The sequence below is a fragment of the Tubulanus polymorphus genome, chromosome 4 (assembly GCF_964204645.1).
Source record: "Tubulanus polymorphus chromosome 4, tnTubPoly1.2, whole genome shotgun sequence".
Taxonomy (NCBI): domain Eukaryota; kingdom Metazoa; phylum Nemertea; class Palaeonemertea; order Tubulaniformes; family Tubulanidae; genus Tubulanus; species Tubulanus polymorphus.
This window is the reverse complement of record NC_134028.1, coordinates 10,768,099-10,792,228: the sequence shown is the minus strand read 5'-3', so window position 1 is coordinate 10,792,228 and position 24,130 is coordinate 10,768,099. Positions and strand designations below refer to the sequence as shown.

The following is a 24,130-nucleotide window of genomic DNA, read 5'->3' as shown; positions in this document are numbered from 1 at the left end:
TGCTGAAATTCTTGGATGTCCCTGAAAAATGAACAGTTTAATGAATAAAAGATTTAATCAGGGTTTATTCCCATCATGCCCATTATTCATTCCCATTCTGCCACGTTCCTGTTTCGTTCCTTCCCAATTTGTCCCTTTCTCATTTTACCCCTTGTTATGTCAACCCTTTCCCATACATGTAAATGTGATACATGTCGACACACCTGTGGTCAATGAAAACATATCTAAAGGCACATATGAAGCAAACATTGGTTGATGCCCATGTGACTATTGGTGGTAAAATGGCCCAGCTTCCATATGTCAAAGCGAAAAAAAAATTATTTAGGAAATATCGGGGTGGCCTATTTTATATCAATATGGGGCGGCCTATATTCATTCCTGTCAGCTAAAAATGTACCAGCAGAATAATCAGCCTGTTGATAGAGGCTTGTTACCAGGATGATGATGATGAGCTCTCCCCATCTGTGCTACTTATGAAAACACAATTGTGCTGTGTAAATGATATTGACTCTGAGCGGGGAGTTTATTCTGACAAATAAAAACCCACAGATTGCATCATGTGCCATGATTTATGAAATGCCGATAGGCTGGCCGTAGTGTGTTTGGGGCTCATGTATATAACGACACATTGTCGCTATTAAATTCTTGCGACTATCTTGCGTTTTTCAATTTAGGTCAACAAATTAAGCATTATACAGTAGAACTGGCTTAAGTCCGACACATTAGGACAATGGGAAAATGTCGGAATCAGAAATAGTTCCGATTATGAGTAAGTCAGATTTTGGGAGGTTTTCTCAGAAAAGTTAATTACAGATTAAAGGGGTCATGAAGAGGATTTGAAAAAATTTTTAAATCTATTTTTTTTTGTGTAAAACATTCACTGTATGCATCTATAGTAGTCTTATGAAAAAAATTTTTAAATATCTTTATCCAAACTCGAGAAAAGCCTGTGACAACAGCCCTAGCAACGGGACGCTCGCGTTTGCGCGATGATGTTGATGACGTCATTCTGAGAATACAGAATACGCCTGCAGACACTCAGAAGCGTTATAATACAATGCTCATTTTTGTTGAATATCGCGCTAATTCTACCGTCTTTTGAAATGCCTTAGCCCTAAGATGATGGACCGTAAGAGCGAAAACACCCGGCCTATGTGTAAACTAGCTTCACACTTTAGAGAAGGATTCTCGCAAATATTACAGCACACATACACTTGGATACACAAAACTTATGTTTTTATTATCTGAGAGCCTTTTATTCTGCCAAGTGATGCTATTTTTGCGAATTAAATACCTAGTAAGAGATACGCGCTTTCCACTGCATATAGTACTGGCTTTCCCCAGTGACCCACATCGCTGTAGTATGTACAACATACTGACTGTATGTATGCAGCACACATTACTATTACACGGCTGGGATGGCGCAGCCTGGACTGGGATTCACGAACAAGTTTACGGTTTCAGGACGCTTTTATGGTCCAGTACTCGATTAAAATATCTCTACCCGCAGAATTATCTGCAATGTCTATATCAGTCATCCCCTCCTCGTGGTTTTTACAAAGAGGGAATGACTTAAATGATGATGAACTTGCTGCTCCACGACGTAGAAATATGCTGTACTATAGTCACAAATTCCTTCATTCTGAGGCATCAGGTTCAAGTTAACTGGATTAATTTTGACTCTATTAATAACAACTGTTGGCTTCCTAAACTTCAGACGTTTGATTGGAATCTGATGTATTTGAGTCACTATTTTGCACTTTAATCGCTGTGAGTATCACCCGTTCTATACACTACACCATGTTGTTTGGTTTGGGTTCTCAGAATGAAGTCTCTCTTCCGGGTTGGGATGGAATCAGCGCGGCCGATCAAAAGTCTCGTTTTAACACTAATAGAAAAATTAAAAATTAATTTCTTGACCACTAAATCAATAAATAGGTTATAATTGATGATAAAAAATACTTTTAGCCATATCTTAAAAACCTCTTCATGACCCCTTTAAGGCACTAAACCCTAACAACTGATTGACACACGGTCAATACTCTATTATATAGCCGACTACTATTGTAAACATGTGCTTAGCATGTATCCGTCGACAGAAAACTCTATCTACCATAACATAATAGACGCTGTGCGCCAGTGATGATCTTTTTAAAAAGAACTGAAATTAACACTTTGAAACTCTCGGAACGTGTATTGAGCCGATTTAGCCGAATTTCTGACTTCTAGAATCTGACTTTGAGGCAGATTTTGATAGAAAAAAGAACTGAAAAAATCTGGACCTTAGAATTTCTGCTGACTGAGCCAATTTTCCGACTTAAAGCTGTCTGAAACGTTACAACACTGTTTTTTTCCAGAAATGTTACATATTTCATTTAAATTCAAAATGCGGGAAATTTTTTTCGTTTTTTTTTTTTAAACGTTTAAGTAAATATCACACCCACCTCCTATCATTAATGAACCTTTAATCATCACAACGTCACAAAATTATCTGTAATTGCTCAATTCTTTTGATGCTTTCATATATTCCAATTCAATTTCGATTTTATTACATTCAAAAATACAAATTTAGTTGAATTAAATTTTATTCGATAATGAAGCAAGTGATTGAGACTTATCGATAAATTGGAAGTATTTATTAATGTTTGTGCTACCATAAGATATTGTTCATACTGGAATATGATAACTCAAGCTATAACTCTCCAGCCTGAGGCTTACAGTTCTTTTTTCCCAAATGTTTGAAAATTCCAATTTCTTCATGAATTCTCAATGTCAAAAACTTTTAAATAGAAAGGTAAGTATACCCACTGATGTTATAATCTTGATAGTATGGATTAAACATGCACCATGTAAATTTGGGAATGTTCATATTAAGAATTTTGTTTCTTGTTATCAAATATTTACAGACGTTGACATAAAACCGGGATCAGAAAAAGGTACTCAGTGAATGGCTCTCAATTGTTCGGTTTGAAGGGCTCTAATCTATAAGTCATAGATATAGATGATTAAATACTGCTTACTCATGGTAGTTGGATTGATATTAACGCCTCTGGTGGCAACCTAAAAGCAAAAGCAATAATTTCTAATTTACTTACAACTTTCTTTGTGGTAATTTGTAATTATATACAAATGTCATGATAGGTTTTATGACAGCATGACATAATATCTTCAGGTCCCCATGACTTCTTTCTGAAACCTTTCTTCTATTTCAGCTGTCACTTATGGGCAAGATTAAATGTCTATGGCACACATATACTGTCACAATCATAACATTAGTAACAAACTTTTATTTGGAACATTTTAGCCCACTTTGGGCAAAGCCCCAGCAGGCTATTGTGTTCATTTTTTGCCATTGTCTATCTATCCATTCATCTGTACACAGAATTTAGTTTCTTTGGGAAGTCTATCCATTCCACTGTAGACAGAATCTGGTTTCCTTGGGAAGTCTTCAATCTGCTTTGATGTATGGCCTTGTATCGATTTATTTATGTATGCATCTTCCCTAGAGGCCTGCTGGCCCGATCCGAGTCAAGATAGTCAACTTGGCCAATGACTTTCGGAAAAATCAGTACTTATATACAATTTGTTGTTGTTATGGGTTCCGGAACAACAGCTTAATACTGGACTGGGAGTGTTGTAGTTGGACCTTGCGCTATTCCGCATCGATCGTTATGATATACTACTTAAACTGACCCACCGGCCTGTTTTTATTTCATCATAAAAAGAAGGTATTAACTCTAGGCCTAGAATAGAATTTTATTTCTACGAGTTTTGCCGTCGATTTATCAACCCCGCTGGGGAACGAGAAACAAGGTATCAATTTTTTTTTGGCCTTATGTATACATTTTAAGTTTTCATGGGAAATTTTGAATTGCTTTGATCAATTATCTTGAAGTTTGGTATGTATATGTATCACCTAGCACCACAAAAGATATTGGGTCGACTAGAATCAAGCCGGCTGTCTTGTGACCCTTTTGGTTCAAAAGAATTGGGTGCAATGTATACAATTACTGTGTCAAAGTCCAACATCCTACACAACACAGCAACGCAGTCACTTAGTGACATGCAGTACACTCATACATATCGCCATCTGCTGGCAATATCAGGAATATGCTGGGAATTTGAGTGACTAAATTAAGGTAGATTCGGACCCAGGACCAAAATAAAACTATTATCTCCAATATGACAAACTCTTCCTCTATGTACATGCCAAATTTTATCAGTGAACAATGGATAGATTTCCCACAAACTGCATAGGAAACAATGGGAGTTTCCCCCTTGATAGTATGGATAATTCAATTTATATTGGTACCTACCGGTATGCATATTTTGTGATCAAAATGAATGGTGAAGTTGGAGATCATGAAACTTTCTATGATTTTGGTGATTTTCGGTCATTGGCGAATGATGGAATTAAGTTCATATTTTGTTACAACATTCAATGGGGTATCGGCACAAACCAGATGGCGCTACAATACTCTCAGTTATAAGTAATGAAAATTAGTTCATTTTCAATGAACTTTGAACTGGATTTTTAGGCTCCCAAATGGAAATGTCAAATAAGTCATCAAATAGATATAAGATTGACGTTCCCAATAAGTGTATGAATGGTTTCATTAGAAACTGATTTACTAATGAGAAAAAATAACCCAAATTTATTTGAAAATGTAGAAGAAATTGAAGTGCGGTAACCGAGCAATCACTGGCAGATCCTCGCCTGCCATACGTGGAATCTTCGATTGCCGCAGTAGCGTTATGGGTACCCCATTGACAAGTTGTGGCTTATGCTTTATGATAGTGGCGAGTTTCAAGGTCATTGTGTTCAATGGGATTCGTTGAATATTGAAATGGTCAGATTTTCGGGCACTTCCCAAATGGGCTTGGCTTCCCTGGACTGCTAGTTTAATATGTAAAAAGCTATTTTCCATTTCTGACAACTGGTTTGGGGTGTAAAAATTTTATATTGTCAGAATTGATGTGATACAGTCTCTATTAATTATCTCATTTCATGGTAGGTGTGACATATATTTTATGTTTTATATAGCCCGATAGCTTAGGATTTGAAGGTAGTCCCCAAACACTATCATGATCAATTCACTCTGATAACTACCTATGACCAATTACAATGAGAACAATAAGGGACAATAATGGATCCAGGGATGCCAACTATCAAAAGGGGCAAATGAATAGCTTTTGACCAAATTTTAAATAAAAGGGTCATAATGATTTGGACAGTATATCCACTAGCCATAGGTTATGTCAGGCTCCGATAGCGTGATACATACGGATGCAAGTGACGAAAAACCAATCGGTGTAGCATTGCTCTGCTTGATTTTCAGCTAATGAAACTGATTTGCAGTTTTATTTCCCGCTTATGTTGACCTTTATAAGGGGCAAGTAATCTTAAGTAACACCACCCTTTAAAGAATTAGGTGACTTTCGTTTGAATATGTGGGCTATATTCAAGCAACATTAAACAGAGAGACATTGAACGTTCACTCATGCCATAATTTGCTAAGTGTTTTAGTTGAGAATATAATTTTGCTCTGCAATTAGAACTAGCACTAAGTAGGATTCTGGTGGATCAATGGTACTATTAGGGTTAACATACACTAGCAGTTCTTGAATACTCAGTTTGCATCTGTATGTGTCACGCTGTAGCCATACACTAGTTCATCATATCTGGAGACCTGAATATTCATCTTACAGGTTTAACATTAGTGTGCGATAGTGTATGATAACTTACCCTAATGAAGAAAGAAAATATAATAACGATTTCTTTGTTAAAGATTTAAGAATGAATGATGAAGTGAATACAGCTCATTTAGCAAGGTCCGATAGTACTACAGAACTGACTCCGATGGGTGAAGCTAAAGAGATAGAATATTTTTTTGCATCTGATGCCAGGTATGTTACAGAAACAAGTAGCTCGTTTTAGCCTTTATAAAGCCTTTTGAAGAACATCAGTGCTTCATCTAGCCAAAAATAGAAGGGCGATCCGCCCCGCCCCCGAAAATAGCCGCCCTTGTGCCCTTCAGATGTGTCCCACGCTCGCCCTTGTGCCCTCATCACTTGCCGTAGGTCGGCCATCCTGCCCTTGTCAGTCACGAGTAATGAGTCAGGGCTTTCAAAATAAGCCGACGCATCCGACTGTAAGTAAGTTTCCTGCGACGACTATGAAATATCTCGTATGATATCAACGATAGTAGCTCATGTGATCATTGGTTATATTCAAATGTACAGCAGTCAGTGTGCATCGTGTGAAAACGTGCCTCAGGCGCGTGGCCTAGTTAAAGTTTCCAGGAAATTGGCTGACTTCCAAACTACTGCCAATCATTCTAGCGACTGCCGTTGTAAAGCTGGTAGTGTATATTCGATGGATTGTTTCGTTTTGAACACATCGTGATGCTCTGGATCTTTTTATCTAGACTTTTAGACAAATTTTATATATACAAGGTGAAAAACTTTGTTCGGTGAACTCGCAGAGAGACTCGCACAGACAATTAGTTTGAGTAGCCTAATAGCAATAATGTGTTCTTAAGCTGGCTGCTTACCAATTATCAACAGTTACTTGCCAATCACTAACACTATCAATTTAAACCAATTAATTTGATATTTCTAAGATTAAAAATATGCAATTTCATGTAGGCCTATACACTATTGCTGGCTCTTTTTCGCTGTATTTGCTACTTGAGATTGCTTTTTTCTGCAATTTTTTTGTCTGCAACTGGTTTTCCAAATCATTTTGAAAGCCCTATCTAGATTAACTTTTGTTCATTGACAGGCATAGGTGTAAGGATGTACTGTGGTCAAGTGTGTCACTCATGGCAAAATCAGAGTTAAACATAGTTTCTAGTCCTCAATCGTAGTAGGGGGTACCTCGATTCTATGCAATAGGGAACATTGCAGTTTGCCCCTAAAACAGACGTGAGCGCGTTATTATGTGCCCTTGGTCCGATGGAATCACGCACAAAAATGCCCTTATTTGAAATCAGCACCCTGCCCCTTTTTAATGCTAGATGAAGCACTGACCATTGAGGATAATAAGTCGTTGAAAATCATCAATAGTTGGTCAATTATCAAGTGACTCATTTGTTTCTACAGAATCTTTTCTAGGAATATTTGTCTACTAGTACTATTAATCTAGTATCTTTCAGATTTCTTTCATTAGCTATTCCTGGTTATATACTATATTTTATGTTCATTTAGCTACCTATACTGTATATCTAATGTTTTGTTTGCTGCTTGGTACTCCTAGTGCTATTATAGAACATACGAATCAGGTGATCTTTCTGGAGGATGATGATGTAGCAGCTGTTGTAGATGGAAGTTTATCAATTCACCGAATAAAGAGAAGCCATAATGTGAATGAGTCAGCTGTACGTGAAGTAACTACTCTCAAAACTCAAATACAGGAAATCATGAAAGGTAGTGCACTCAAAGGAAATCTCGGTGTTCTAGTAACTGTAATATTATCCGGAATGAAATGGTAGTATACAAATATTTCTAGGAAACTACAGTTCATTCATGCAAAAAGAAATATTTGAGCAGCCAGAATCAGTTGTAAATACAATGAGAGGAAGATTAAATTTAGAGACATATGAAGTCATTCTCGGCGGAATCAAATCTTACATCAGTGAAATCCGCAGATGTAGACGATTGTTATTCATTGCATGTGGTACAAGTTATCACAGTGCTCTTGCGGTAAGAATAGTATGGACCTCTATGTGAATGCACGAAAACATTCGACTGGAAAGGACCACAGCACGCTCTCACTAAATTGACACAGCACTCTTGCTGAATCATAATCTTAAGTATTCTCTGTTAGTGGATAGGTTTTGTATTTCAGACGCGTCAGCTACTAGAGGAGCTCACTGAATTACCAGTTATTGTTGAATTAGCCAGTGATTTCTTAGATAGAAGTACTCCTATATTCCGTGATGATGTCTGCTTTTTTATCAGTCAATCAGGTAAGGTTCTCTGATATTAGCCGTGATCACACGAGCGTATTTGGCCCAGGACAACTGTTCACACGGGTGCCAAATGGGCCCGGGCCTGTTTGGCCCGGACCAAATTCTCGAGCCAAATTTAAGCACGGGACAAAAGATTGCGTTTTAATTGCCACTGATACCGGAAATGGCCCACTTCATTTTGTTTAAGCATTGTTTAGTGTCGAGTTAATTGTGTGCGTGTGAATGCGCTTTCTGATTAGGCACAGGCCAAATTTGGCTCGAGCCTGATCCGGGCCAAATCGTCTCCGTGTGATCGCAGCTATTGCATGATTTTTCATGATGGGTCATGTCAACTGATATTATTCTCAGTATACATAGTAAATAAGTAAAAACTCACGGTCGATGATTATATCATTTATTTTCTCGCATATTCTAACTGGTAACTCAATCTTCAGAGAAACCAAAATAACATAATTATCTCTGAAACTGTCAGAAAATAAATGATTTAATCATCAACTGGGGATATTTACTTACAAAGATGCGATTAGTTGTCCAGGTGACAAAAATGACTTTTTTTTTAGGTGAAACAGCCGACACACTGATGGCTCTGAGATATTGTAAAGGTCGCGGGGCTTTGATAGTAGGAGTTACAAATACAGTAGGAAGTGGAATCAGCCGTGAATCACATTGTGGTATACATATCAATGCTGGACCTGAGATTGGTGTTGCTAGTACTAAAGTATGAGAAAGATGACGGGTTGTCAGAGAACATTGCTTGTGACATTGTTTGAAGTATCTTCTATTCTTTTTCAGGCTTACACTAGTCAATTCATATCGATAGTACTGTTTGGATTAATGATGTGTGAAGATAAAATTTCAATGCAAGAACGTCGTAAAGTAATCATCGAAGGATTGAAAAAACTACCGGATTTGATCAATACTGTTTTAAAGATGGACGATGAAATTCATTCATTGGCTCAAGAGCTTTATACCCAACGCAGTTTATTGGTAATGGGACGAGGGTATAACTATGCTACATGTCTGGAGGGAGCCCTAGTGAGTCACTTCATCTTAACTGTCTGTAAGTGTCTTGTATCACAACTTTCACCAATAAAATGTAGAATTTTATTTATAGAAAATCAAGGAATTAACATACATGCATTCAGAAGGGATTCTTGCCGGAGAACTTAAACATGGACCTTTAGCTCTGATAGATAAAGCAATGCCAGTATTGATGATAGCTACACGAGACAATGTTTATAAGGTCAGTATTATTGTTTTACTCGATCTCAACAATGATCAAGTTTATTCCATCATTTGTTTTATTTCATCATTTTGTCATTGTAGAAATGTGTCAATGCCATAGAACAGGTTCGGGCCAGAAATGTAAGTGTTTAATATTGTTTCTATGATATTGTTCATTCAGGCGCATTGCATGCAATCTTTGATTGCTGCAGCCAATTGCTGATTTTTGCCAGGGTCTGTTAAAATGCTATCAGGAATTTGCCTCAATTCGTCAAAAGTTTTCAAAGAAATAAATTGTTATTCAGTAAATAATTGCCGGGGCTATCACCATTGCAGTCCTAAAGCCATTGTCATTGACAGTAGACATGTTATTTCCTGACCCCATTCCACAGTTGTGGTTTAAGTTTGACTTGAGAGTTAAGATAGATTTATCTTATCGTAGCGACGAGTGATTCAACCATGGTTATTTTATATTCTCAACTTATTTTTCGTACAAAAATTCATCTATCAGATTCCACAACGAATAGCATCTTAATGAAATGTTGAATTCTGATAGATATGTAACAGTCACTCTGAACTAGCAGACTGTGTATGAACTGTCCATCCTATTTTAAACTTAAAATTACTTACTGTCAGACAACACCGACGGAAATGGAGTACTACTACATTGGCAACTTACAATAAGCATGTCCCTTCAGGTACTCTGTACTCCTGTGTACGGTACTATGGAATACCTGAAAGGACATTTTTCCCAACAATACATAAAGAAGAGAATTGCTTTGAGAATATCCACATCAGGTCCGCACCCATTCGTTTCAGTGACTCTTGCATTTCATCCAGTTATATCTTGTTCAAATCCCCAGTAATTTATTCATTTCAATTCCTTAAGTTCAGTAGTTTGAATGTAAAACATGCATCTTTCCAGAAAACTTAGCAGCATATTTGAAATATCCATTAGTAAGTGGTGCCGTAACTAATTATTGATTTCATTTTTCTAGGGTAAACCCATTATTATAGGTAACAATGAGGACAATGAAACTAAGGCATTGGCTTATAAATATTTACAAGTACCTCACACAGTTGACTGTTTACAGGGTATACTCACTGTTATACCGATGCAACTACTATCTTTCCATATTGCTGTACTACGTGGATATGATGTAAGTTTTTAACCCACTTGGGACTTAATTCCCGGCGGTCTATTGTGTTCATTAGCCCACTTGGGACTTTAGCGGGCTATTACGTTCACTTTTCGTTCATCTGTCTGTCCGTAGACGGAATCCAGTTATTTTAGGAAGTTTTGAAGACGCTTCAAGGTAATGTTTTGATATTTGGTTTATACAAGTATCTACCCTAGACACATCTTCAGCCCCAAAACTGGCCCTGTCAGAATCAAGATGGCCGACTGGCAGCCATTGTTGTTCGCTAAGATCAGCACTTTTACACGTTATTGAACTTTTTGAGGGAAATTTTGAAGACACCTTGATCTTTCGTATATATTTGAACCCCCCAGGGCCCATCAGCATAACAAAAATTGGGTCGATCGGACTCAAGATGGTCGTCCTGGGACCCTTTAAGTGCCCAAAAATGTCAAAGTTGGCCCGAATTCTGAGTTCTGTAGCTTCCTACTGGTTTGCCATTTCTCATTGCAATTGTTGATGGGTATTCTTTGGAAAGGGATGTTTTATACCTTTTATACCTGATTTTTGATCAGCCAATTATGACGCAATTGGCGGCCATCTTGGTGTCATCAGTACTCATTCGTAAGTGGGAAAAAGATTTTTCACATTATATTGATACCTAAGCATATTTTGTAATGACAATGAATTAGAAAGTTGTAGCTTATAACGTGTTCTATGATTGTGGCGAGTTTCAAGTTCATTAGTTGATGAAAGTGAATAATTTTTGAAGTTTTTTTTTTTGGAAAGCATTGCATCATGTTCCATGCTTTGGGCCATAACCTCTGCACATACATTTTACTTCACAATAAAAAACACTAAATTTTGTGCCGCAACATTGACCTTGGCAGACTACCGACCGTCATTAAAATAGGTAACCCAAAAATGCTGGCCCATTTAGCCCATGTGGTTTTGATGTGAATACGGGAATTTCCGGAAATTTCAACGTTATCTGATAAAATTATGCCAAAGCTGCATTCGACGAAAAAAATAGCAAGCATTTCATTCCACTAGGTATCGTACGAAGTTGGTATATAATTTGTTTGTTGTGAAGAATATAATCGAGTAGGCTATCTAATCTAAAAACTGTAACAATATTGTCTGTGTATATACCGGTACATTGATATAACTATTTTGCGTTATCTGTAAGGCAAAGACCAGGGATGAGAATTTCTGTGGGAGGTTTGCTTTCTGGCAATATGTTTCGGCTCACAAATCTTGAGTATTTTTAGCATGCTTGGTGGTACTCGGCCCAAAGATTCTTGTGGTCGGGTTGCGAAGTGGTTTTGGTGGTTCAACTTGCACTTCATTTTCCCACTTTTCTCTGTTATTTGACATAAGATAGCTTTTTAACTTGCTCAGTATTTGTAGGAATTGTGAGTAGAATCCAAGAGACGGGGTAACAGAATACATGGTCACTAGACGTATCGGCCCCACTCCGCGCGGTTGCGCCACTGCGCGCGATTTACGCGAAACAGCAAACACAATTATGGCCACTGTCTCAATTTTCAATGATAGAAATCGTGTGTGCATTTCAATTATTTCGACTGTTAGGGTTTTAAGGCACAATATAAGTTGATGATGTGATATGGCGATGTTAATTAATGATAATTCCGCAGTGAAGCTAGTCACGAACGGTGCCGATTGAGTGTACAGCTGCCAAAAACACTGAAATGTGCGTAGTTGCGTAACTATTTGCAGTGAATTGCATATGCATATACCAATCGCAATTGTAAAATAAAAATGAGATAGAACCTAAGTTAAAATTCTGGCCATTTCTAAAATGTGATTACTAATTTTTAGTCAGTGCCGAACGTTTAGTTGAGGGGTGGTAGGTAGTCATGCAATTCAAGTCATCATTTATTACACGTTACTTCCGTGTTGTTGAAAATCTCGCGAGTCCTGGACCAAACCCCATTGAACAATGTGATCTGTGTGCTGGCCACAAATGCACACAGATCACACTACACTACCCATTACACACTCCAGTACCCACAGCTTTCATATATCCATCCAAATATTTAGAGTGTCTTTCTTCCTGGATGAACGCTATAGATGTTAAGATTATATAGGTTACATGAGTCATACTTCAAGCCTTTCTTGACACTGCGGGCGAGCAAAGTGACCAAATGATATAGTGATGAATAGTCAAATTAATTAACTTAATTAACTTGAATTGAATTAAAAAGTAGCAGATAATAAACTAGAGTGATCGTCCAATAATACAGGTAGCAAGTAATAATATTCTCATTGCGTTGAGTTTTAAAAATAGGTTAAGTAAACATGTATTTAGACTAAGTATTCAATAATTGAGTAATGATGGAGTAATATAATTTCATGTCCAACACCCGTTTCGGTTATGAGAAGATATCCATATATTCGAGGTATATAATGAACAAACTAACTCGAGGAGGCGCACGAATCGCCTAGGTAGTAATATAGTCTAAATATAACTAATAACATGCACATGACTTAGTGTAAACAACTGCATCTGACAAGCGAGATGCATACGAACCATCGTGTAACTTATCCCTGGACATGTATAAAAACAACTTTAACCCTTGTAAACTCAATGGATTGAACATATACAAGAATTAACAGATAAGACGTTGTATAAAGTTTGTAGACTACTAATTGCAAGGATTCAATATTTATTAATTTTACTTGACGGTTTCAGTATCAGATTTTAGGTAACATATGCAGCCATAATTATCTGGGCTGGCGTCACAAAACACATGTAATTCCATTTTGTGGGTTAACTTCGCTCAGATATTGCCACTAAATAACTTGTTTGTGGGAGTTCAGAGGAAGATTCGTCAAACGAATAAATACTTTAATCTTATTAATGCACAGGGTGAAATTTCGCTTTTTAAAAATATTTCCCTAAATTATTAGAAAAGGCCGATAGTAAGACTGGGAAAGTTTTTATCGTTGAATGGGCGAATCACAGCATCAGAGTGCACCTGTGATAAGGCGGAAATAGTTTCATGTGAAGGCGAAGCTTTTAAATGATTAGACAGTCGGAGGTGGTTTATCAACTTTTTTCAACTATAGTGCTGCTATTTTCCCAATCAAAATGCTAGATTTCGATTGTTTCTCATAAGTCAACACTTGTAAATCAAGTGTGATTTTGATGTGTGTAGAGATACATTGTGACTAGCGTATTGAATGGCGGCGCCATGTTTAAGCTGCGCGTCGATTGTTGAATAGTGAAATTAAAGGGTGGAATTATCTTGATTGTATCCATACGAAGCTTATTAAAGATTAGTGTCAACAAATGGTCCATTACAGTCCCCCTAATTTATGTGGAGAGAAGCTCTTAACCGGCAAAACTGTGGTCTGTTTCGTGTTATCGTTGGCCTACGTGACTGACCTTGCTTGAGCGTTCGCTGCCGGCGCGCCGCTTCGAAGTCATGAATAAAGTATTGTATAACTGATTGTTAATGACATACAACAAATAAACCTTTAAAGAAAGGTACCTAGTATCTGATATTCTACTGAAAAATTCTGGATTGATCCACCGCATAGTTTTTTCATAGTGAGCATTTTAGTATATGAATCAATTAAGATGATTGACCGACGCGGGTGTGGTCGTATCAGCTGTTGAAGACATTCGATGTAAACAATAATTTTAAACCACGTGCACGATGAAAACAGGGACATCGAACTAAAAAGCATTGAATTTTTTAATTACATGTGATTTGAATAGGCATCTGTACTGATTTTTCAAAAAGTCAAATCTTAATTGACTCCTTTTACATAGGCCTAAGCCTCTGGAATTGAATTGAATTCGACACAGTAATTTGCCTTTAATTTGCGATGAATCTTTTTGAAAATTAGCATGAAGATTGGGTCTGGCGAGATGTTCACCCATATTGTAAAAAAATGTCATTGGTGATCAAATATGACTGCCATTGGGGTGGCCATCTTGAATTTCTTGTTTGCACGATGCAGCCCGCAATTCTTGATGGATTTCCACAAAATTTGGTGTGAAGATCAGGGTCAAGCTGTCCATGCCTTTTGTACATGGAGGTCATCGGCCTTCAAATATGGCCGCCAGGTCAGCCATCTTGAATTTCTAGCATGAAACGGCCTGCAATTCTTTATGCATTTTCAGGATACAAGGTGTAAGAATTTTGGTAGTTGAAATGTCTACCCCTGATTTAAAATTGAGTTCAAGTATGGCCACCAGGGTTGCCATCCATCTTGGATTTCTTTTCAGCACGATGCCTACACCAATTCTTGATGCATTTTTTCATGTAGTATGATATTTGGGGCTGCTAAAATGGGCTTGTCTTTTCATGTAAGAATATATTAACAGAAAATGAACATTATCGCCACTTAGCCTATACCTCTGAACTATTTAAAAACTTGTTACACCGTTGTGAAGGTACAAGGCCCGTGGGCCTCTTGTTATTTGAGTCTAGTTCATTGCTCATCCATTCAATTGAGTCTGTATTTGATATTATTTACAGGTTGATTGTCCTCGAAATTTGGCCAAATCAGTAACGGTTGAATAGATTAAAAGGTTAGTGGTCAGGGCGGATCCAGAATAAGAATAGTTTTGCCCAAAACTTACTAGACCAAGTTGTATATATATTTTAGTATGCGAACAACATGTGACAAATGTGTAAAGTGTATTCGAGGAAATTTGAAGAAAAAAAATTTTCTGAATATTTAGAGTGATTCTAAAACAAAATTACCTTTCTATTATGTTATCTTGGCAAAAAGTAGGGGGCCCCTAAATCTGCCCTTGGTGTTTTATTGATTTCCAATATACCCTGTATTAGTATATCTATGTTTACATGATTTTATAATTTTGCCATTTACATATTTTTCAGAAGGAAAACTACATAAGATGTTTATTATGAGCCACATAGTACATAACTGGTATACAACTGCTGATTTATCTGTTAATGTTAAAACTGGCAAATTCTACTTCACTAAATTGTGGCGTTTATTCATAACCTCGGTTAATACGTATCACTGCAGGCCTTTTTAGTACAGATACGGATGTATGGAAAACAGATAATCCGTAATTCTAAAATTTAATATAAAACCTGTAATAACAATGGTTTAAGGGCAAACCAGTACTATATCTGGTTAAAAGATGTACAATATCCGATTGACCAGTGTTTATATTGCCTCTCGTCAACAACTTGGGACACAGGAAAGCAATCTAAAAGGGTTTATGCCATAAAAATAGCATATTGTTTAAAAGTTATTTTCAAATGTGATATATTCACAAATATCAAATATGCTTTTGGTTTGAATTTGAGTTTAGTCATTACAGAGAAATATGACTTCTAAATTGGCAATTTCAGCAAGTGCTCACTGTAATGTCAGCAGGTGCGTATTTCTGACGTCATCTCTGACAAGCGCTCCACGGTTTCCAGTCATTTCACTTGAAATTTCATAGGGTATTTTATCCTTTTAGAAGTGTGTTGAATTGATAAACTGTTGCCATTGTATACTGTTGCTACTGTTATACTTGAGGTGATAAACACGGACACACACGTGCTTGTGTTGATTGTCATAGATAACATCATAAATAGCGCCACTACGGGTTGTATGTGAACTACATACACAAAGTGAAGGATAAATAAATGACTAATTTACGGCTAATACCGGGGGTAAGATAAACTTTTTTTCGATCAGTTACATCTCAGGTTGCTGAAGTTCCATGTGGTTAAGTAATCACGGTAATTACAATTTTGATGGCATATGCCCTTTGAGCTATGCACCATCATTAGGCTAAATAGAGGTGGGAGGTTTAAGACAGTCAGCATGTGTTATTATGTGTCTTAGAATTACAAGTACACACTGGTCTCTGCTGGTCTATCTGCTATTAACATATAGAGCTGCTTCTGCATAGGATGCTTTTAGTGTCTGGACCAAAAAAACTTATGGACTCGAGAAGAGTCTTAGAATAACAGACTCAGCATTATTAAAAAAAGCCAGAGATAATGACTTGATCGATTAGTTTCAGTGTTTTGCAGAGTTTCTCAAATGAATATGGTCCCCATTGTACAGACAGAATAAGTGAAAATGCTGATTATGGGGTAAGAATTAGACACAGAAATTTAAAGGGAATAACTTTAAGTGGGACCAATTTATATGAAATAAGCACTTATGTGGTTTAACTGGTGTTTGATTAACCGAGGTTGACTGTAAATAATGTGAGTACTGTGAGATAATACATACTTGGTTGTACTTTGGCATAACTTAATTCTAAGAACCAAAACTTGATTGTAATAGTTGTACTGAAAATATTGGAGCTCAGCACTGTTGATCATAAAATTAACTTTATTATATCATTCTTTGGTTATAAGACTTTCGGTAATAAGTTGAAATTCTAGTCAATGTGTAACGCTGACAGATGCATATGTCTAAAGGTAACTTCATACCATAATATACGCAGTTCTGTACGTAATATATACAATAAGGTGGTAGAAAGTAAAAATCTAATAGGCTACACTTGTCAAATTCGTAAACTACATTGCTCCTCCCAGGATCGTAGGCCACTGAAAGTTGATTCCTAGTTTCTCGTCAATTCTGAAACTGCACGTGTCACTCAAATAATCCAATGAAATGAAATAAATAGAATTCGCACTCGTGCATTGAAAAATAGTAACTCGCCTCTTTTATCAAAATTAAAATCTGCCCACACCAATGTTTTGGAGTCGTTTGCTGGATGCAATTTCCTTAGTGTTAGTGGTGAAAGAATCGAACGTTGTACAGCCTCTTCGAATGGCTGTAATGATTTTTTCGATGGAAATAACGTCATAGTGGAAGGATATTTTTACCTACCCTTGTCACATTTTCAAAAATTTTTTGTGAGAAACTATGCATCAACTTCAAAGTGGCCTAATGACTCCTGTTTGTATCTGGCAGATGTCTATCTGTATCCTGGCTGTTGCTGTAGCAGGTTCTCTAGTCTGTATCTGTCTCAGACAGAACTAATTTTTTTTTTTCAAAGAAACTATGACAAATTAGAATTAATATTATACAGTAGTACAGTCAACCCCCGATATACCGCCCTCCCATGTACCGCCACCCCTGCCCATCGCCAGGTTTTCTCAATGTACGTCTCAATACAAATACAAAATAAAACACCCCCAATATATCCCCATACTCTTCATACCGCCAAAATTGTTCTGCACCAATATGGGTGGTGTATCGGGGTTGACTACTGTAGTTATATAACATGTTAAAATATCAGCGGTTAAAGTTGTTGATGTTGAGTAATATCTCATGCAGATTTCTGTTGGTTTCTGTGGCAATCAGTATCTATTGGTGGTTCAGGTGTCAATCATGTTAGGAGTTAACTCTTCCAGTTTGAAAATCACCATTTTATGTTTTCTATAGGATGACACTTTCGGAAGATTTATTTTTTATTCTGTATTTTATGTTTTCTACTCCCTACTTTATTATCCCCCAAAAAATTTCTCAGCTGAGTTTTTCATGAAATTTATTTCTGAATAAGGCCCATTTTTAGAAAAAGCTTGAATTATGGACACCGTCTCCGGGAATTTCCGGAATGAGGATGATCTCTGTAAAAGACTCTGTTGTAGATTACAAGGTAGGGAAGCGGCTGAATTAGCCTAAACATTTTTATTTTCATAGCAATCTACGATGAAGTTTTCGAGTATTTGACCCTCTATTCATTGACCCTGCTGTACAAATGAATCTCTTGACTATGAAAAACATTTACGAAATTTAATCAAACCACAACAATTAAAATGTTATACATTTGCCACCGTATATGGCCAGATGGATTCCTTATGAAATATCCATATATTTTATCTTTATTTATATTTATTTTTTCTGCTCCTTCCTGAAAAAAGCTTAATGTTATTTTCATTTTTTGCTCCTCCAAGAATTTAGGCACAATTCTACTTTCATTATTTCATCCTCCTCCTTTGGCTTGTCACTGAAACTTGTCTCAAAAAATTGTCGAAAGCTTTTTATACCATCCTCCTTTCAACCTAGGGAAAAAAAAACTGTCCGTAATACAAGCTGTTTTGCCATTATGTTTCTCAATTCACCTGCAGAAATTACCAAGTACGAAGTAACCAGGATCCAGTTCCTGAGTTCTCGGTTAGGCTATGTTTTTCAGGCTAGTGTTTAAATTACGTAGTTAATTTACAATTATTTAACTCCTTCACAAACTGCAACTGGGTCCTTATTTACACTGGTTACACTGAACTTCCTTCAAGCTATCACCTTTTATTCTACTTCCGAGTATGCACCAGAGCTTAGGCCAAAAAAAATTGATACCTTGTTTCTCCGCTCTGCTGAGTTTAAATGTTGACCCGGCCGGCCGCCTATCTACCCTATACATTACTTTTTTTAAAATCGTGATCAATTTCACCATAACAGACCCGGCCGCTATAGAAATGAACTGTTTATAAATTTTATCATATTTTACAAAAATGACCCGGCCGCTGCGGAGAAACAAGGTATCATTTTTGTTTAGCCTTACTGGGGTTAGTTATGTAATGTAACAATTACATGTATATATTGTGAATTTCATCTGAAATTAAATTACTATTTATTCTAATAGACTTTTGTTGTATTTTCGTGTGGATGGTTTTCTAGTATATTATATCTGAAGAAATCCCAGCTGAAATTGAATGCAGCCCTGAGCACAGGGGTTTGGCGATGGGCTTGGATTTTATTTCCGGGTTGTTGATAATCTCGCGAGAATGGCGCTAAATATGAACTGCGAATAAATTCAAAATATCACGGAAATACCTTGTGTTTATATTGTTTATTTATCCGCTATAAAGTTTCGATAAACAATTGGTCGTTAAGAATCATTATCAGACGGTCGTCACGCTTTACTATATAAAATCACAAGGGATGAAACGCCTTCAGAATTGTGCCAGCCAGAAAGTTGGGACAGTCACGTGACTTAACGCTTCTTATTTGACTGAACGCGAAGCTGAGATATAAGATGGAAACTATGATACGAAAAATATTTGAGAATAACTTACATTCAAATGCATTTTTTTACTATGAATTATATATTTCATCATAATTTATTCCTTATAAATAATTTATTTCATATGAATTATAATCTGACAATTGATATCGGTCTGTGAATATGTTAACTTTTCGTGTTGAAGTTTTAAATGCGATGACGTCATCAGAATGTCACGTGACTGTCCCAACTTTCTGGCTGAAAATTTAAGTACAGCGGAGGCCTGGCGTTTCATCCCTTGTGATTTTATATAGTAAAGCGTGACGACCGTCTGATAATGATTCTTAACGACCAATTGTTTATCGAAACTTTATAGCGGATAAATAAACAATATAAACACAAGGTATTTCCGTGATATCTTGAATTTATTCGCAGTTCATATTTAGCACCATTCTCGCGCGAGATTATCAACAACCCGGAAATAAAATCCAAGCCCATCGCCAAACCCCAGTGATATTAACCAACCACCAAGAGAAAGTTCCGCGGTGAAGGACTAACCTACAGTATTGTTTGGTGATCCTGAGACTGTTCTTCCTGGTTATGGGGTCACCGATGATCTCGAAGTATGGTTGATCTGAATCGTATATCCCCATATATAAACTTATAGAGATCAATCATATCACTTCTGTGCCTGCGTTGCTTTAAAGGGTGGGTAGTCACAGTATCGCCAGTCTTTCGGGGTACGACTTAATAATCCATCCTGTTAACATCATATCCCTGAAGGTTGCCAACAGCCTGGTTGCCTCCCTGAACGTCCTGCACCTCACTACAAAGGGTTTTGTGATGCTGTCACACAAGTGTGTCCGTACTCAAGTATAGGACGCATGAGGCTCTTATATAGTTGTACAAGGAGGTCATTGCTAAGGAAGTTGAAGGTTCATCGAATAAGGGGCCGTCCATAAAGTATGTACGCATGAAAATGACAACAATTTTGAGGTCTTACCTTTTGTATTGATACACCGGTCACAATCCTCTCTTTAATCGTTATCTATAAAATACTTGAGTAAGGCCCTGGCGAGAGAACGTGTCCGTGCACAAATCCGAATGAATAAATTGAAATACCGGATGATAATATTGAAGATAATATATTTTATTTACCTTGAACAAAGAATGATTTTCCTAATCCCTATTGTATATGAATCCCTATCGTTCCGAAGCTTCTCCTGTCCTGCTGTCGACACTCGTCTTACTAAGGTACAGATTCTCCCGATTGACTGCTCTCTCAAGATGCGGGTCCCTTTTATAGAAAGAATCTGCATTCTTAAAATACCGACTCTCCCACTCGACTTTTGGCAAGGAGCAGCAACCTTACTGTTTTGGTCATATAGAATTTGGCCTTAATGATTCGCTGATCTAAAATTATTTTCAAAACTGATTTGCTAAACTAACTATTTCCTTCCAACCCTCCTGTCATGACGCGTTGTGATTTACTCACTCCTTGCTAGTCGTTGTTGAGAGAGCAGCTATTGTCTGTGAATTACCAACGAGCGCATACAGACAACAGAAACTTCAGACAGCTAGTTTTAACATTTAACACAAATTAATTTTTCTAAAACATTAGCGATTATTAACAATTTGTTCTTAAACAACATCTAGATTACTCAAATTAAATATCTTTTCAAAACTTTGTTTTCTTTTCTAATTACAGTACAAATTCATTGTTTCTTTTTTAATTATTATAATTAACTACGATTCGGAATACATTGTGATTGATTATCAATTCTTAAATTATTTGAAATACTTATACTAATTATTTTATCTACAATTTAACTAATTCTATTTTAATACAGGATAAGCAAAACAACCACATCTTCCTAAACTTCCGGTTTTTCCTTTTACGGAAAGTAGCCGGGAATATCATCAAGTATCAGCGTGATCCCTTCACGAGCCTCATTATAAATACACTCCATTGTTCCGACCCAACCAAATATGGTTCCAACTATTTAAAAGTTTTATATAAAGATTTTCTGAATGTTTGCCATATCTCACAGCAGAAGAACCGAGAAAGAATTGTTGTTTATAGACTGATTTATGGTTTGCGTTGGTAGATGAAAGCATCAAACAAGAACTTTCGTAATTCTTACTACTAGTACGTTCTTGTCTGACGGCTTTAACGTAACCCCCACGCATACGGAAACAACATTAAGAACATTTCTAAATACTACGAAATATTTTCAAATACTACGAAAATCTAGCTGTGGATCAGTATACATGACTTTTCTGTTTTGTGCTCCTACCTTACGTACATGAAAAATGCGTTAGATATCACGAATCACTGCAGTTTACCTCAAATCGTCAGACGTACATCTCTGCAACGTTTCTTTTTCAGCGAATAAACTTAAGACATGATTGTAGAAAGAAAAGGTAGAGCATTAATTCAAATACACATATACATACTTATAGTGTCTTTTAACTATAGCGCCTTTCCACAATATACGTGTTCAAAGCGCTATCTCTTGGTGGTGAAGTGTTCTTTAAACAGCCAGGACTTTAACATGGTTTTGAAACTGTCAACGGATTTGGCAGACTTAAGTTCCGATGGAAGACTGTTCCACAGTTTAGGGCCGCACACTGAAAAGGCCCTGTCACCAAGGCAAGTTTTTGTGCGCTGAACCATAAAATTGTCAGAATAAACTGATCTGGTAATTCGGACTGGTTCCGGTCTTGTCAAAATGTCCTGCAAATACTGTGGTGCCAAGCCATTTACACACTTGAATACAGTGAGTAATATTTTGAACTTGATATGGGCACTGACTGGCAACCAATGTAATTGAATAAGCAGTGGCGTGACATGATCATACTTTCTCTTGCAACATATCGATCGTGCAGCCGAATTCTGGACGCGTTGTAGTTGAGCGATTTATTTTGCCGGGAGACCATAAAGTTTACCATTGTTGTAATCAATAAGCTAACTCACAAATGCATGAACCAAACGTTGTAGGCAAGCCGTATCCAAAAATTTACGGATCCGCGAGTTGCCGAACAGCTTCGCATATGCAGCTCTACACAAAGATTGGATAGGCACTTGCATATTCATGTTCTTGTCAATCAAGACACCAAGGTCCCTCACTGAGTCCGACTCGAGGATTGGAACATCACTAATCACAATAGATGGAACCGAACCTGTTCTACGACGTGACACTATGTTGCACATATCAGTCTTAGGAGCATTCAAAGCACGAGAACTGTTATGCAACCAGGAACCAACATCAACGATACACGATTCTACCTGTTCAACTTTCAACTTTGAATCACCACGTTTAATGACGAGATACACTATGGGCATCAATGGGGTCCCCCAATGGACGCGTGTATACCGTGAATAAAAGAGGTCCCAGCACAGAACCTTGTGGTACGCCATGAATATGCGATATACATTCAGAAACACTACTGGCTATGGACACCGCAACATTACGTCCAGACAGATAAGATCCAAACCATCGTAACACTGGCCCACTCAAACGATTCCGGGATCGAAGCCGATCACCGAGAATTTTATGGTTAACAGTCGAAAGCTGCAGACATGTCTAATAGAACAAGAATGATCTCATCACCAGCATCCAAGGCTGTAAGAATCTGGTCTACAACACTCAGCATCACAGTCTCCGTGTTGTGATTTTGACGATATGCGGATTGACGAGGATCGAATAAATCATTCCTCAACATATTCCTCGAGTGTACAGACGTACTGCGACAACACGTTCGACAAGTTTTGACAAAAATGATAAATTAGACACCGGTCTATAGTTACCAAGCACTTCCTTGTCAAGAGTTGGCTTTTTTCAGCAGTGGTTTTACTAAGGCGAACTTGAATTGAGCGGGAAAGCGGCCACACTGCGTCGATAGATTAATAATTCTAACCAGGACAGGCAGAAGACAATCGAGACATTTTTTCAACAAAGCCGTCGGGATTGGATCAAGTGCACAACTCTTAGGAGGAAGAGAGACAACAATCTTTCTGACCTCACTCTCAGTACAGAGAGTAAAAACATTTAACTCTTCACAATCATTTAAAGCATCTACACTCCTTGTCTCGATGGAGTCAAAACGAGAACATATATTCAGAACTTTCTCCTGAAAGAACTTGTTGAACCTATCTGCCAGCTCCTTATCGTCCAAATGGTCAGGAAGGGGTGAAACTGATTTCTTCCCAAGAAGATCATTCACTATCTTAAACAAATCCTTATCCGAGCTATTATCTATGCGAGCTCTGTGGAAACTTTGTTTAGCGCTGTAGACAAGATCACAGACAACACGACTCTGTTCACGGTACAGCTGTCTCGATATCTCTGTTCGCTGTTTTCTCCATTTTCTCACAAGACGACGCCGGATTCTCCTAGCTTGGTGAATTTCGTCGGTGTCCCATGGGGTATCATTTCTATCGACCACAGTGCGACTGACTACAGGTGCATGAGTGTCTAAAACGCTCCTTAAGGCTAAACAAAAATGATACCTTGTTTCTCCGCAGCGGCCGGGTCATTTTTGTAAAATATGATAAAATTTATAAACAGTTCATTTCTATAGCGGCCGGATCTGTTATGGTGAAATTGATCACGATTTAAAAAAAAGTAATGTATAGGGTAGATAGGCGGCCGGCCGGGTCAACATTTAAGCTCAGCAGAGCGGAGAAACAAGGTATCAATTTTTTTTTGCCTAAGATTGAATCATATTGTTCAAAAAGGGTATTCAGATCATCACTTGGCTCAGTCACAAGCTTTGATTTCTCAATACTCTCAGCAAGGCTTGGGTTGTCGATCTTATTTATTCTA

The 24,130-nt window shown here is 37.3% G+C and overlaps 1 protein-coding gene across 3 annotated transcripts in view; it reads left to right on the top strand.

Annotated features, from left to right (window-relative positions):
- LOC141904722 (glutamine--fructose-6-phosphate aminotransferase [isomerizing] 1-like) overlaps positions 1-18,965 on the top strand; it is a 56,635-nt gene extending 37,670 nt beyond the window's left edge. For 2 of the 3 annotated variants that reach the window (XM_074793365.1, XM_074793364.1), the window contains 11 exons: positions 5,790-5,907; positions 7,259-7,428; positions 7,511-7,704; positions 7,850-7,970; positions 8,534-8,691; positions 8,766-9,008; positions 9,088-9,216; positions 9,300-9,338; positions 10,196-10,357; positions 14,851-14,903; positions 15,217-18,965. In XM_074793365.1, coding sequence (XP_074649466.1) covers positions 5,790-5,907; positions 7,259-7,428; positions 7,511-7,704; positions 7,850-7,970; positions 8,534-8,691; positions 8,766-9,008; positions 9,088-9,216; positions 9,300-9,338; positions 10,196-10,357; positions 14,851-14,895 — 1,379 coding nt within the window. In that variant the 3' untranslated portion in view covers positions 14,896-14,903; positions 15,217-18,965. Of the gene's footprint in view, positions 1-2,906; positions 2,937-5,789; positions 5,908-7,258; positions 7,429-7,510; positions 7,705-7,849; positions 7,971-8,533; positions 8,692-8,765; positions 9,009-9,087; positions 9,217-9,299; positions 9,339-10,195; positions 10,358-14,850; positions 14,904-15,216 lie in introns of all 3 variants that reach the window. The other variant, XM_074793362.1, reaches the window with a different exon arrangement.
- Positions 18,966-24,130: the final 5,165 nt, after the last annotated feature.